General features: G+C 41.2%; 1 protein-coding gene across 1 annotated transcript; it reads right to left on the bottom strand.

Moving 5' to 3' along the window:
- Positions 1-389: 389 nt before the first annotated feature.
- LOC104081606 (WD repeat- and FYVE domain-containing protein 4-like) lies at positions 390-8,705 on the bottom strand. Its single transcript, XM_009584422.1, has 5 exons — positions 8,612-8,705; positions 7,931-8,067; positions 6,910-7,067; positions 5,074-5,232; positions 390-611 (listed from the first exon to the last, which is right to left on the bottom strand). The coding sequence occupies exons 2-5, from the start codon at positions 7,974-7,976 to the stop codon at positions 390-392; spliced, it is 585 nt and encodes a 194-aa protein (XP_009582717.1). The 5' UTR covers positions 7,977-8,067; positions 8,612-8,705.
- Positions 8,706-14,760: the final 6,055 nt, after the last annotated feature.

The raw sequence follows: 14,760 nt of genomic DNA, 5'->3' as shown, positions 1-14,760 counted from the left end.
AACATTGTCACTGCAAAGGTGTAAGGAAGTTGTCAGCTGAGGCAGCAGACTGAGGTCTAACTTGTCTCAGCTGACATGACTCTGCTGCATGAATGTCAGGAGAAATTAATGAAATAATGGAGGCAATAAGGTTATGGGTGAGGCAAATCCAGGAGCTACCAGGGTAATACTTCATGCTCTGTAAACTGGAAGTTGTTTAATCCTGCTATCTACCCATCCAAAGATGCTTCTACTTAGCTACTCAGTCTAAGATGTTGCTTTTAGTGCTCGCCTCTCATCATTAAGAACACTATTAGCAATCTCTGTAGAAAGAAAAAAAAAATCAATGTATCAGACTCTCAGGATGTTTTTATGTTGGGAAGAGCACCCATTAAATTATCATGAAATGTTCATGGATACATCAGAAGAAAGATGATAAATGAAGATCTTACTGTTGAATTGTTGATGGCAACAGAACAGAGGCTTGCCTCGTGGGCAGGAAGCCGGTTTATGTACGTCAGCTGGTTCAGGTCCCAAATGATGCAGGTTCTGTCATCAGATCCACTCACGAAGATGCTGTAGGTCACAGATGCAGCAAGGCAGGTCACTGCCTGAGTGTGCCCATACAAAGCCTGGTGGGGAAAAAGCAACCAATAAACCACAGCAGAGGGTGGCTGATTTAATAGGGAACCACAGTCCTACTGTCATTTGCTTAGTAAGAACAAGCAACCTAGTCATTCTTTGGACAACTGAAAAAGGTATGAGGGGGAAATCCCAAAGGATCTTATAGAAGCACCCTTGTCCTCAACTCGTGGTTGAGGAAAGTTGAGTCTCCAAGAGATTAAATTATTTGCCCCAAGCTGCACACTAACTCAGAACCCTTGGCATACAATTCAGACTCTACGACAGTGCTTTGTGCTCAGCAACAAAACATAATTTTTCACTTCAGTCCATGCAATTTTAAGTAAAATTTATGCTTGGAAAGTACTATTTCTCAATATTTAAAAAACATTTTGAAACAAAACTTACCAGGTTGTACTTCAATGACCTTCCCAGTTTTTTCTTTCTGTTTTTCTAAACAAGTACTAATATTTTTCCAATTCTAGTTACGAAGAAAAACAGCATTTGGGGATAATAAAGCTGTATATGAATTCCCTTCTCTTTCATTATTATACAACATCATTTTTTTTTGTTTGTTTTGTTTTGTAGGTTCTAGAGACATAAGGAGTGTCCAGTTTAACTTAGCCATAAACAGTTTCATAAAAAAGACTACACTTTAGGCAATTTAATAGCACAGGTAAAAATCATGGATAGATGTATACTGATGACAATTGTTTAATGCAGCATTCTCGAGTGACAGCAGTATACATTTCTGCTGCATAACCACCAATAAAAGTAAAGCCTGTAGGGCAACAGAGAAAAAGTCCTTCACAGCTTTCCTAAAAGGCCTTTCGCGCTCAATTTTTAGCTGCCTTACTGTGAAAAATCAGACCCACCAGTTCTAATGTTGGTTTTAACAGTAAATGCCTATTCCCTGCTGGCTTTCTCTACATGACATAATTAGTACATCTTCAGGGTCTGTCTCAGTTCAGCATGGAGCAGGAGAGCCACATGTCCCGGATGATTTTTGCAAACACATCTCATACTCTTTTCCAGCGTGTGACTGTGAGACTGAACTCTTGCTGTCTAACATGTGCTGCCACTTGCCAAGGTTACTAGGACAGCAGCATTCAAACATTAATCCACTGGTGAAGAAGCGGAGCTGCAGCAGGCTATGTACTACTGAAGGTGACCTGCAACTGCAAGGGATGAATTTTCAGCTTATGATTTATTCCATTCACAAGAACTGTCGACTAAAAATACTGGCACAAAATGAGGTCTCCAACAGTGGTCAGAAACACTCTCAACTGAGCATGGAAAAAGAGACTCAGCAATAGCTTTGGACTGGCTGTAGAACAGTCTCTTTACAAAAGACTGGGCATAACCCAGTGCCTGTGCTCGAGAACTGCACAAGACGTCTGCAAAAAGGGCTGGGACAAGGCAGGTTCAAGGGCTCCAAATTTCCTCTTGTGCTGGTTTTCGCTGGGGTAGGGTTAATTTTCTTCAGAGTAGCTAGTGTGGGGCTCTGTTTTGGATCTGTGCTGGAAACAGTGTTGATAACACAGGGATGTTTTCGTTACTGCTGAGCAGTGCTTACACACAGTCAAGGCCTTTTCTGCTCCTCACCCCACCCCACCAACGAGGAGGCTGGGGGTGCACAAGAAGCTGGGAGGGGACACGGCTGGGGCAGCCGACCCCGGCTGACCCAAGGGATATCCCATACCATATGACGTCATGCTCAGCATATGAAGCTGGGCAAAGAAGAAGGAAGGGGGGATGTTTGGAGTGATGGCATTTGTCTTCCCAAGTAACCATTATGCGTGATGGAGCCCTGCTTTCCTGGAGATGGCTGAACACCTGCCTGCTGACGGGAAGTAGTGAAGGAATTCCTTGTTTTGCTTTACTTGCATGTGCGGCTTTTGCTTTACCTATTAAACTGTCTTTATCTCAACCCACGAGTTTTCTCACTTTTAATCTTCTGATTCTCTCCCCCATCTCACCAGGGGGGTGTGAGTGAGTGGCTGTGTGGGGCTTAGTTGCGGGCTGGGGTTAAACCACAACAACTCTCCTTCCTCCAAAGCATGAAGGAAAACGTACCCACTGTGACAGCATCCAAACTGCCAAGTCAAACCAAGATAAGCTCCTGCACAAGTTTTAATAAAACCCTTTTTTTCTTTTTTTAAGTCAGAAAGATCCTACTTGACAGTGAAGTGCTTTAAATACAAGCTGAATGTGGAAGAGAGGGATAGACCTGAGCCCAGTTATAATCTCAGCTTCAATCCACCAGTGTCTCAATGCATATTCATGCAAAAACAGTCGCATGCCTTTAGCTCTCTACCATCTTCTCATTAGTGTTCTGCAAAGACTGACAGGTTTTCCCTTAACAGTAAATATCCTGCAGCATATCTGCAGAAAGAACCGTGGGGCCTATCTCCAGAGTAAATTCACAAATATCAAAAGACAAAAAAGAAGTGAATGCTTAGTCTATGAAAACTTAAACCAAGTTTGACCATCCAGCTTAACTGGCTGACATGGACACGGACACTTCACAGCTACATTCAACACCTCCCTGAGAGGTCTGTGTGGCAGACAGCAAAGCTTGGCCAGATGCTTCTCCCAGTCTAGTGTTTCATTTGGCCCAGAAATTCTGGGGGCTGGATCACACAGATCGCTCTGCTCGTGAACACTGAGGGAACTGGTAAATTGCATGGATCAATACTGAGGCTATTATGCTCAATCTTTAGTGTTCCACAAAATTGTGGAAGCAGCCCCTGCTAGAGAGGGAAAAGTGACTTTTTCTGCTGAAATATAGTTTCTGTACTTTACTACATTCCAAACCAGAATGTGTCAGTCCCATGAGACAGCTGGTAAGTGAATAGCATCCACTTTATAGCACATCAGCTTTACTTAAGCAAAGCTCACTCTCTCAGGAAAGATGATACAATTTTTTTGTTCAGCAGAAAAAGCAGCCACCATGAAGCAGTGAATTACATGAAAGCAGCAAGTAATTCACTGGAAGACATTTAGAACCATAGTTCAAATTTACATCTATGCCAGACAGTCATCAAAAAAAAAAGCCTCTGCTAGCAAAGAGAAGGAAAAAATACTGAATTTGTCATTGCATGATCTCATGCCACTTTGCGGACTTTGGGTAATACCAGATTAATCACAGTGGAACACATCAGCAAAGCTGATTTTAGATTTTTAAAGAGAAAGGCATTATATTAGAGATAAAAGACAGCCTCTTCAAACAGTTGCCTGAAACTCAAACTGACCCCCTGACTGATATCATTTTGATGTTGATGAAGATTACTGCTTATGCTTTTCTCTACTGCTATTTCTTCCATTTCTATGTCCATGTCCTGGTTTGGAATAATAACCAGCCAGATTAAAAGGTCATCACTGAAGATTTTGTCTCATATTTCTGGCTGCTTCTCATGCAGGAAACATCATAAACCTCAGAAGAGAGACTGCTCTAAACACAGTTTCCCCCCTAATTTCAACACACAAGAATTTCAGATAAATGAAGATCTAAATACTTCTTGGGCTTCCCAACAGACACTGAAGTTTTCACATCATTTAATGACAAATAAAATATGTTTTGGCTCAGGGTATGGAAAGCACTGAAATATCGTCTGAATATCCCTCCAGAGCAAATGAACAGAAGAAGCTTCTAATGCTTGGAGACCTTGCTGATCAGTGAACCCTTTATTAGTTTGCCTAAAAGTAGCAGAACATTTTCTGTCTGTTTTTCTTAAGGAAAAAGGGTCCCATGCTGCCTTTCAGATATGATAGAGGTGTACTCTAGCTTTACCTGTAAAGCTGAGAACTCACCGTAGCTGAACCACACAAATCTTGCGTGAGAATTCACTTTTGTAAATGAAACAGCATTTATACATCTGTTTGATGACTGTAGACAAGCTCCAAATCAACAAACACTAAAGGACTTTGGACAATGAGGACTATATCACTCTTATTGGATTCATCCCTACCTCATGGAGTGACAGATAAACCTTTTCTGTTCTGAATTTAGGTTGGGAGAAAAGAATCAAGAACTCTTCCTAGCTGAGCCTTCATCTCCATCAGCTAAGTTCACAGGGTGTTTTGGAGATCCTGTCCATTGCTGTAACAGCCCAAAAAGAACTATAAGCATCTCCAGGTGATACTGGTTTTTGAAAATAATCCAAGGGTTGGCTGCACTTTAAGTGAGGAAAGCATATGCCTTATCTTCACTGTTTCTTTGATGATGATAAACTTTGGAAATGCTACCAAAGGGGGGGAAAAAAAAAAACAAGTAGAGTTCATAACTATAAGCTGTGGGTATAAGGCATATTATCAGCTCCTGACCTGATAACAGGCTGTCACATGATACTGCTGATTATTGGTTTTTTTCTGCCTTCTTGATTCACCAAAGATTCTGCCAGTCATCTGAGAGAAAGAAACTAATTTTTCGGTTTTCATTCAGTTCCTATAGCAAAGAGCCACAGTACTGACCTGTCTCAAGTTTAGACATTTCACTTTGTCCTTGATCAAGGAAAATTCCCAGACACACACAACTGAGCTTGTTCCAGATGTGATTACAGTAGTTGCTGAAGGACACACAGCGCAGAGGCACTTTCCCCAGTCTGCCATGCACTCAAATGTAGTCACGTTCTGTACAAGAAAGCAGCTTTAAGTCAAATGCTTATCTGGTGATACCATGCATTTATTAATACCAAATGGCAGATTTAATTTTCAGAACCGAGCCTCCATTTCTTCAAATCCAGGAAAGAAAAGCTCATCTTAACCAGTCTATACTCACAGCACAGCTACATACTATGTACATGCACAGGCTGTGGCTGCATGCAGCTGTGCCATCCTCCAGGGGCCAAACAGGAAGGCTGGACAAAGGTCAGTGTCTTATGTCTTAGGAGACCTGAGTCCCAATCCCTCTTGTGCCACAGACTTCCTACAGAACTTCAGGCAAGTTCATTCTGCCACCATATAGTGACAGAATGCAAGCATTCAATGTAGATTAAAAAGAAAGCTCAGGCTGTGACGGCCACTGTGACGGCACTAACAGAGTTAGTGCCAGGCTCTGCAATCCTCCTCTTACTTAGATTGAAAAGCCAAAAGCCAAAGCACTAAATTCCATTCTGTGCCAACAGCTGTTAGCAACACCAAAACCAGCCTAAACCAAGGTCAGGTCTATTACACATTGCTACAATTATAGCACAAACATCCTTCTGCTCACATTCTGCATTAGCTCTCTCCCACACAACGGGGACAACACTATGGCACTAATGATTCTGGTGGAGCTGGATGGCACAGCTACAAATACCATACCACAGAGAGAACAAACCTTTACCTACTTACAATGAGGGCAAATATTTCTTTTAAGCTCATGTTCAGAGGCACTGTTGACCCGGAGAGAACCCAAGTTGGACTCCCAACTACTTCTCATAGTGAGTGTGTAATCACACTCACTAGGCTCAGTGTTACTAGGCTCAATGACACCCTGACTTTTGAAGAGACAAAACAAATAATTTATGCCTACAGCAGCACTATGAATTGCTAAGCACCGATTTTAATTGAAATCAATGGAGAAAACTCTCAATAATTTTATACAGGGAGTAGAAAGTAAAATACATCTTATGGCTTTTTCACTTCCATTGACTGTGGGTATGTCTGTAAAAATATAATGATGCGGCTTGCACAAATACCCAAGTCAGTATCTTGCTGAATGACATATTCTGCTATTTTGGTACCCAAGCTAACTCAGGTGTCTTTGCGTGTCATAATATTGTCCCAAACACATCCAAAAATCAGTGTGTTTGTGGTAGAGAAAGAAACTGGATCTGTCAAGTGCCCTAACAAGCAGTGTAATGACATAGACCGTTGATTTTTATCAGCAAAGAAGTAAGAGTATTAACTTTGTAGAATAGAAGACATTATTATTTTGAATGAATGCACTGGGCTAAGCTTGGGAGCCAGAGGGGAATTGACAGATGGTCCTATCTTAATTCCAGCAGAAAGTTCTGCACAATGAAATTTCTAATCAGTGGCCAGGAGACCTTGTATTGTCCTTACGACCTATGAAATGGGGTTTCTCCTTCATTTTGATGGACAACACAGTCACTGGAAGGAAAACTTGAGATTATTTAGAGGGGAAATGCCACATTTTTCAGCGGTGTAGAATGACTTTGTGCTCTGTTGGGATATCCAACTTGAGATTCCTCAAGAAGCTTGACTGTGAAAGTCCTGTACAGCATCTTCTAAAATCAGCTCCCCAACAGCCAAAGACCACACATATCATTCACTTCTCGAATGCTTAGACTTTTTGTTATTTACCTTCTCAGACCCATAGTTGCCAAAGCAGCAGGTGAAGTCCTCAAATCCCCAGCAGAATGTTTTGTTCCAAAGAGGAGGAATCAAAACTTTGTTTTTTTCAACAGCCAGAATTCCTTTCTCAGTATGAACAATGTGCCCAATAGCTCCCTTGGGATAGTCTGACAAGACAAAGAACATATTTAATTCTATTGTTTTTCAAGCACTTATGTCACCTTTCCTCCTTGAACAGCTTGTGTGGTGAGGCTGGCAAGTCCCACAACTGGGCTCAGTGCTGTGGCCAGGCCCACAGACAGAATTGCACTCTACAACTGAGATTCCAGACAGAATAATGGAAACACTCCTCTCCAACGGACCACATAAATCCATGCAGAGGGAGTGACGTGCTCCAAAGGAAGGGGTTTAGAGAAGTGTCGTTAAGCTCCTTTTCATTGGCAGACTGCCTTATGCCATGCGCTACATAGGGTGCCTGGCATGTCACCAACAGCCTCTGTTGTACAGCTATGGGAGCTCACTGTCCCCACAAAGATGTGTGATGTAAAGAACACCACCGTGGGATGAAAGAGTAGACACACTGAAATTTTCCAGACTTCTTCAAGGTAAGAAAAGTAACAGACTAAGAAAAAAATGAAGAAAAAGAAAAGATTTGAAGATTGAGAAGTGGAGAAAGACAGACAGTATTTACTTTGCTGTTGAATGTAAAAAGAGAGAATGAGAATTGAAAACGGTGAGCTTTATGTTTCAATTTAACATATTCAGAATGTAGAAGAGAGAAAAGATTCAGGTGTTTTATAAAAAAAAAAATCTGTTCTGAACTCTACAACAGAAGTTTCAAGATTTCTCCTGAGTATTTGAGTGTTTTCAATGCCCACGCACAATACACACATACACAAACAACAATTGGCAGAGGGACCAATCATACAAAGCTGTGTGACTATTTTTGTGCTCTTGAAAATCCAGATTCACCCCATCCAAGAATTCTGCACTTATGAGCTCAGAAAATGGAGCACAGCCCCTGCAGCACCTTTTATTGTAACTGGTGACAGCTTCAGATTTTGCAGGCTGCTCATAAGAGGCGGAAGAATTCCACTTGAGTGAAGGGACAGCACAGTCTCTCTTCCTGATGAACTTTTCCTTTTTTGGATGTGGTTTCGTGAAGAGCTAGAACAAAGGAATGGCATTGAAAAATGAATCTCTATTTGCCAGATCATGCAGGAGAGACATCTGTTTAAATCCTTAATCATAGACTCCAGGACTGTCATACATGAACCTCTTCATTACATTAAAATTTTACCCTTACTACATTTTCACCAGACTACATCCCTTCCTAACAGAGATAGGAAGCTAATCCCAGCAATTCAGCAAAAGAGAGAAAAGTATAGGTGAGACTTTGAGCTGCTGTTATTTGACTGTACCCATTCCCAGACTAGTGGTTTCTCATGTGACTGTACTGAAGGAGCAGAACTCAGATTTGATGCCACAGCTGTATGGCATACAACAGGAACAGAATGATTAGAAAGTGGAATCACACAGATGTATGTGGGTGCATACTGATGTAGTACACAATATGGAGAAGTCTATAGCCCATCTTTCAGCAGATTTAAATTAAAAAAGTCTCTGATTTAAGTTTCTATTCTTGCATTCCAGTTGAAATCCTACAAGATCAAAATAAATTATGCGCTCTACTCTCATGATAAAGTGGTACCTGCTTTGGTATCTGTCCAAAGTTGCTGATAAAACCCAGGATGGTGCTCTTAATCAGAGGATCTTTAACGTTGTTGAGGTCCATCTTGTCTCCATAGAAGTAAGGGTGATAGGTGTTAACTGCCTCCACTGCAGCTGAGCCATGCTGCTTGTGACCAAAAATCAGATCTATCCAGCGATGGAGGTGTGCACTGACATAGTCACTTTCCAGTGCCTGAAACCAAAAGAAAATTAATTAATTCAGTAGAGTGTATCCATTGCAAATGCATTACCACTTTCCAATCCCTGCTGGAGACCTTAATTCTCTGCAAGTGAATCTTCACACTTTCAGTTCCTCCAGTACCATCATTCTCAGCATATCCTCACAAAATGTGACCAAAGAGATGAAAGGTGGATCCCCACAGGAAAAGGAAGGACAGAGTGCAGCATGCTTGACTTAGGAGACACCAGGAGCAATATCCACAGAGAAAACACAGGCAGGTTCCACTAAGCAAGGTGCAAGCACTCCACAGATCTTGGCACGTCTTCCAGCTTCCAGAATACATTAAAGTCTGTGCTATCAGGTCTTCACCAATACTGTTACTGACACAAGATGGTTTAAATGAGGAAAACATTTGTTAGCATTTGGTACCACCACTTTGCTCTATAGATAAACCACAGGTGAATTAAGGTACTAGTCTATTTGTAGAAATATGCCTTAGTTATGAATCACACTGAGTAGCAGAGACTTTATTTGAGAAGATACATATAAACATAGATTGGAAAGGGAATTGACTAGAGGAGGGGCTTTAAGTTGGGTCTGAAGGATACAGCAGAAGCGGCTGCATGCCATGAACCAGCAAAAAGAATGTAGAGCTTGTACTGAAATAGCAAGGGGTGTTGCAAGCCAAGACAGGGAAGGGGTTTTGCAATCGCAGAGTTGGGGTGTGGCAGGGCAGCTGTATGACAGAAGCTTCAAGACTACTTGGGTTTGATCAAGAAACATTTTGCTACCCTTGCAGGGCTTAAGCAGACAGAGTCGCAGAACCAGATTTCCTCATTCTGGAAAAACTCAGGGTCTGAACTCTTTTCCCCAAAATAAGAAATGGTTAACTTTGATTATGTTTGCTACCCACAGTGACAGGTGTGGATTAATGGAACCAGAAGAAACAATTACTACTGGAGAAGACTGGGAGAGATGCTACAAGGCAATACATCCACTCCAGCATGGGCTCCCTAGAAAGCTCAGTGTAATCATAGCAGAAAACTTGTGCTTAGAAGACTCAGACAGCAAGTTCATAAGCAGTGGATACAAGTTTGAGCTGAACCTTTGCCCACCTCCAGGTTAGCCAGCCTAACCCATGAAGCTTCACTAAATGCTACTGCCCCTGCCATCACCTGCCTCACCAAATTTTTATGCATTCCCAAATGGCCTTGCCCAAGGATTCAAGCAGCAGTGTTAAGCATTATTAAAAATACTTTCCTATCTCCAAATCATTTGACTGTGCAATACTCCCTGATGCTCAGTTAAAGGTCTCCCAAGCAGACCATCCCACCCAAGGCACAGCAGAAATAAACAAGCTAATGGGATCCAGAACAATGGCTCATTTCACAGAGCAGAGAGTTAGTCCAGTGCAGCTGGCTTAAATGACCCTGCCCACAGCTATAATGATCACAGGGCAGCTCAGAGAACAAGCACAGCATACAATCTGTCCCCTGCAAACAACAGGAAAACAGTTATGAACAGACTCAGAACTCATCCTCATTAATAAAAACAGTTAGTCCATGAATTACAAACTGTAAATTTTGCCTGGCATCACTGCCAGAGCAAAACAAAGCAACCAACAGAGCTGCAACTGTGCAGCCTTTCAGTATTTCACTGAGCACTATGACAAGCCCAGCCAGGGAGGGAGAACTTGCGGTCTCAGGAGGAAGTAAATAAATTTCTCTAGTAGACTAGATTCCTAACTTATTAAACATGAAACAGGGAGCTACTCACAGTTTTATGTCAAGAACAATTCTTTGCTTTCATATTCTTTAAAGCAATAGCCAAACCTCAGAACAGTGTTGACCTGGATCTGTTCAATGCACCAAACTCTCTGTGAAGCCTCCTAAAAATGACCATTATACCAGTAACAAGTACATCCAGTCTTGAGGATGATTTCAGAAGAGGCAGAAACCCTCATGTTTCAGAATTCAAGATCTCTAACTCTTCACTTCAGGGTTAGATGAACTTTCCCAGGCAGGCTAATCAACTTTCTTTCCACAGCAAGATTTCTTGCACTCTCCTCTGTAACATCTAGTACTAGCTATGGTTGGAGAGAGAATATTGGACTAACTGCACATGAGATCTGATCACGTCTCGAAAATCATTAAGAACATGATTTTTCATTTGCTAAACTGGTCCTATTTGAGATTTGAATTAATTTGTAAAAGTTGTGTGGCTTTATCAGCTGTGCCAATGTTATCAAATAGTGCAGCTCAGTGGAAGCAGATCTGTAGAACAGAACAGATGGTAGAGATGGCCCAGTATCCACATTACGTGCACTGCGGGGGCTTTACTTCAAACTAGATCTAGTCTGCTCCCACAGGCTGAATGCCACCAGCATCTGGAGTGCATAACTGGAGTGCAGCTTTTGGTTTCGTTTCATCCAAAACAAATCTAGTTCACACAATCTGAGATCACTCTACAGTGAGAGCAAAACCATGCTATGCAGGGATGATTGATACATTAATTTCCAAACTGCACCTTTACTCCAAAGTACAAGGCGAAAGCAGATGTTCCTAAGTGTATCTAAGGAACTTAGATGTATCTAAGTGTCTTTGGAGAGCCCACCATTACTGAAGCGGCAAGGAGCACAGCTCAGTACATTACACTCCAAACAAGCCACAATGTAAAAGACAGCATTTCTCCCTATGTTTTTCTTTAAAAAACATCAGTGTAAAATTGCAGCAGCTTTCAGGCATCCATGGATTTCTGTCTGCAGCACCTCTGTTAGAGAAGGACAGTGTTGTCTTTCCCATGTTTGGGAAACTGGAGAACAGAGACTAAGCACCTTGGAAGGTCACAAAGAGAGCATGAGACAGAGCAGAGAAAGGAACCAGAGCACCCCAAAACCTACATGCCTTCATTGGAGTCACGGGGGAACAGCAGAGAACTGTTGCATGTTTTACCTCAGTGGCCAAAACCTATTTGCAGTAGGTAGCACTGAGTTGCTTCCCTGCAAGGGAAGGGATTGGGCACTCCGTAGGCTCAACTCTTCATTTTAGCAAGGACTGTACTTTGAGCAGCAAGTCTGCAGTGCACACAACACTTACACAAGGATCTCCTTCCTCACAGTAGATGTATCATCATGTGGTTACGGGCACTGACAAAAACTCAGGTCTTAGGCGCCTTCAGAGATGCCTGACTCAGTAATACCTATTATGTATGTACAGGAGCTTAAGCAGTTTGAACATGGCTCTTAATCTCTCTGCATCTGAGTTCTTTGGCAAAAACATTCTCTCCTTATCCCCTCAAGCTAATAGGTTGCAAACAGGCACAGGACAGTCTCTGATTGAAAAAAGGAAGGCAGGTTCTGGGGGAAATTCAGACACTGAATAGTGTTTTCTTTCCAAATAAGAACAAAAAGCCCAACTCTCAAATTTTCTCATGTATTAAAATCCTCCCTGCCCAATTCTAAATCAGGAAAAATTACATCCTTGTATTTTACTAATAATGAAGCTATATACCATACAATATTAGTTTTAACAGCTACATCATAAAATAAAATATTTTCAGTTCAGCCTGTAATCTAATATAAACATTGCAATGAAAAGATCATTTTGAAATGTTTTGATAACAAAGACAGAAAGTTGAAATGGTTTATTGAGACATTTTCTTGTTACTACTGACACTCTCATTTCAACCTGACTAGTTTTCTGGTGAAAAACTCTTCCATACATTTTTTTCCCAGACAGGTCTACTCACTGTGTGCTTGTCAGCCCAGTAATACTGGGCTGTGATCTGAGTTACACATATAACTGCTCCAGAAATACAAGGTAAAACAAAGAATAAGAAGATTAATGTAGCTTCTGTAAAGGGACTGATTAGTTACTGAATATGCTGTAAATTCAATGTACCGGCTTAGGTTACTAAACTGTGTGGCAGCACACCACTGAGTCAAGCTACCAGGCACGGAGACACTTGAGACCTGCTAACAATAGTAAGCAGCTATTCTCCACACCACATAACTTGGAATATCATTAATTCGCAAGCTTTTATGTATTGAGGAAGGATTCTGGGACAAAAAAGTGATAGGTGACTACTTTCAATCACATTTTCAAAATGATTGAAAACAACATTTTTAGGAAGTATATATAAAAGTTATCCATTTCAAAATAGGTAAAGTAGCAAGATAGAAATTTAACTATTTTTAAGTATTTTTTTAGCATTATTGTTCTGACACAGATTTAAAGTGAATTGTTCAGGTCATGAATTCACAATAGAGACTAAAGGGAGCCTCTTAATCAATTAAACCAAAAAATGAAATATCTCACTATATGCTCAACAGTCCTAAAAAAAAACAAAGGCAGGACTAGTGCACAAAAAAGTAGTCAAGCACAGGCTCAGATCATATCCACGTTCACTCACAGGAGTAACATGAGCACGTGTGAATGAATCCAGAGTTGAACAGGCTTACTCTCATACTCAGAGTTATTAACAAGCCAAAGTGTTTGAAGCATCAGGAACCTATAGAGACAGCATGGGATGCAGGTGCTACAAAGCACTGACTTGCCTTTGGAATATAATGTTTTAACAACAATCAATTCTTTGCAAAATATGCAGATGATGCACACTACCAGGAGCCTGTTCTCTTAAAACTGGTTTAAATAGAAGAACATTTTCTTCAGGATGGATTCACAGCCCACAGACCAGCTCATAAAGGATTTTTTTTTTTTTTAAACATGGATAAAAATGGCATTGCCAAACATGGGACTGAGGCTAGATTACTGACAGGTGGCTGTAGGGAGAAGGAGATGTAAGAAGAGGCCAGAACAAATCAATCAAACAGATGTACAGGGTCTCAAGAGGGAAAGGAGAGACAATTTAGGTTTGAGGGGTGGAGCCATACAGAAATTCAAAATATAAAGACACGGGGAAGGAGATTTGTACATAATGCCAGAAAATGAAAATGGTCCCCTTCCAGTTGTCTCTATACTGACTTGAAACAAGGTATCAGGACATCAGAAAGAATGAGATGAAGGTTCAAGAGAATGCCCAAGAAAAGCATGGAAAATATTTAGTAGTATGGACAATCACAGAAAGTATGGGCTCTGAATGCAGCACAGAAGTGCAAAGCAAGGGACATGAAAGTAATGGTAACTTAATGGGACCATGGTGGTTCCTGTCAATGGTTAAGGGAACAGTGGAGAAAAGAATATTTACAAGACGAGTATGACTCTGGTTTTGTTCAAAACAGGAACAAAAAGTTAAGGCAGTCAGTAAGGAGGTCAGAGACAGGATTTAGGAACTAGCATTTGGAGAGGTCAACTGAGGGGAGGCTTATTTGGAGATATCAAAATAGAGAAGATGGCTGTAGCCACAGATTTGGATGCAATCACCTACAAAGAGATTATAGAAAGCAAAAGCTGAACCCCCAAGGGCAGGGCCTGCATAGCATAGGAGAGGTGAGAAGAACCCACTGAGGCAGAAACTGAAGGTACTCATAACAAACCAGGATAATGCAATGCCTTGAAAATCATGGGCTATTTGTTTAGTCCACCAATGCTAATGCATATAATCATCATGGTTCTTGTACACAGCAACAATCTGCACACACTCACAAATACAGATTGACTCTTTTTGCCAGAGGAAACCTGATGAGATAATGCAGGGGCACTATAGTACAGCCCATTCCCTTTTTAGCTCTAACAAAAAGACAGACCTGCACCAAGATATTCAGCAGCAAAGTCTGAGTTCAATGCAACAACCTTCATACAAAATTGTCTTTGCACTCACTACTATGCAGCAGGTGGCATCATACAGAAGTAAGACTTTCTAATTATTAATAGAGAGCAGTAATTGTAGTAAGTCTCAGGACCTTAAAGCTACTTGCTTTCAAATTGCCAAGGCTGACTTCATTAAAGGCAAGAAATCACATTAGGTTTCCCCCCCCTCCCCCCCTCCCT

Source organism: Fulmarus glacialis, unplaced genomic scaffold, assembly GCF_000690835.1.
Source record: "Fulmarus glacialis isolate BGI_N327 unplaced genomic scaffold, ASM69083v1 scaffold45238, whole genome shotgun sequence".
NCBI lineage: Eukaryota > Metazoa > Chordata > Aves > Procellariiformes > Procellariidae > Fulmarus > Fulmarus glacialis.
This window is presented reverse-complemented; position numbering and strand designations above follow the sequence as displayed.

Bases quoted from the DNA above. Each gene is read 5' to 3' on its own strand.
- LOC104081606 (XM_009584422.1), bottom strand. From the start codon at position 7,976: ATGAGCAGCCTGCAAAATCTGAAGCTGTCACCAGTTACAATAAAAG. The intron at 7,068-7,930 runs GTGCTGCAGGGG...TTGTCTTGTCAG, and splicing joins GTCACCAGTTACAATAAAAG to ACTATCCCAAGGGAGCTATT. The intron at 5,233-6,909 runs GTAAATAACAAA...TTTCTTGTACAG, and splicing joins GCAACTATGGGTCTGAGAAG to AACGTGACTACATTTGAGTG.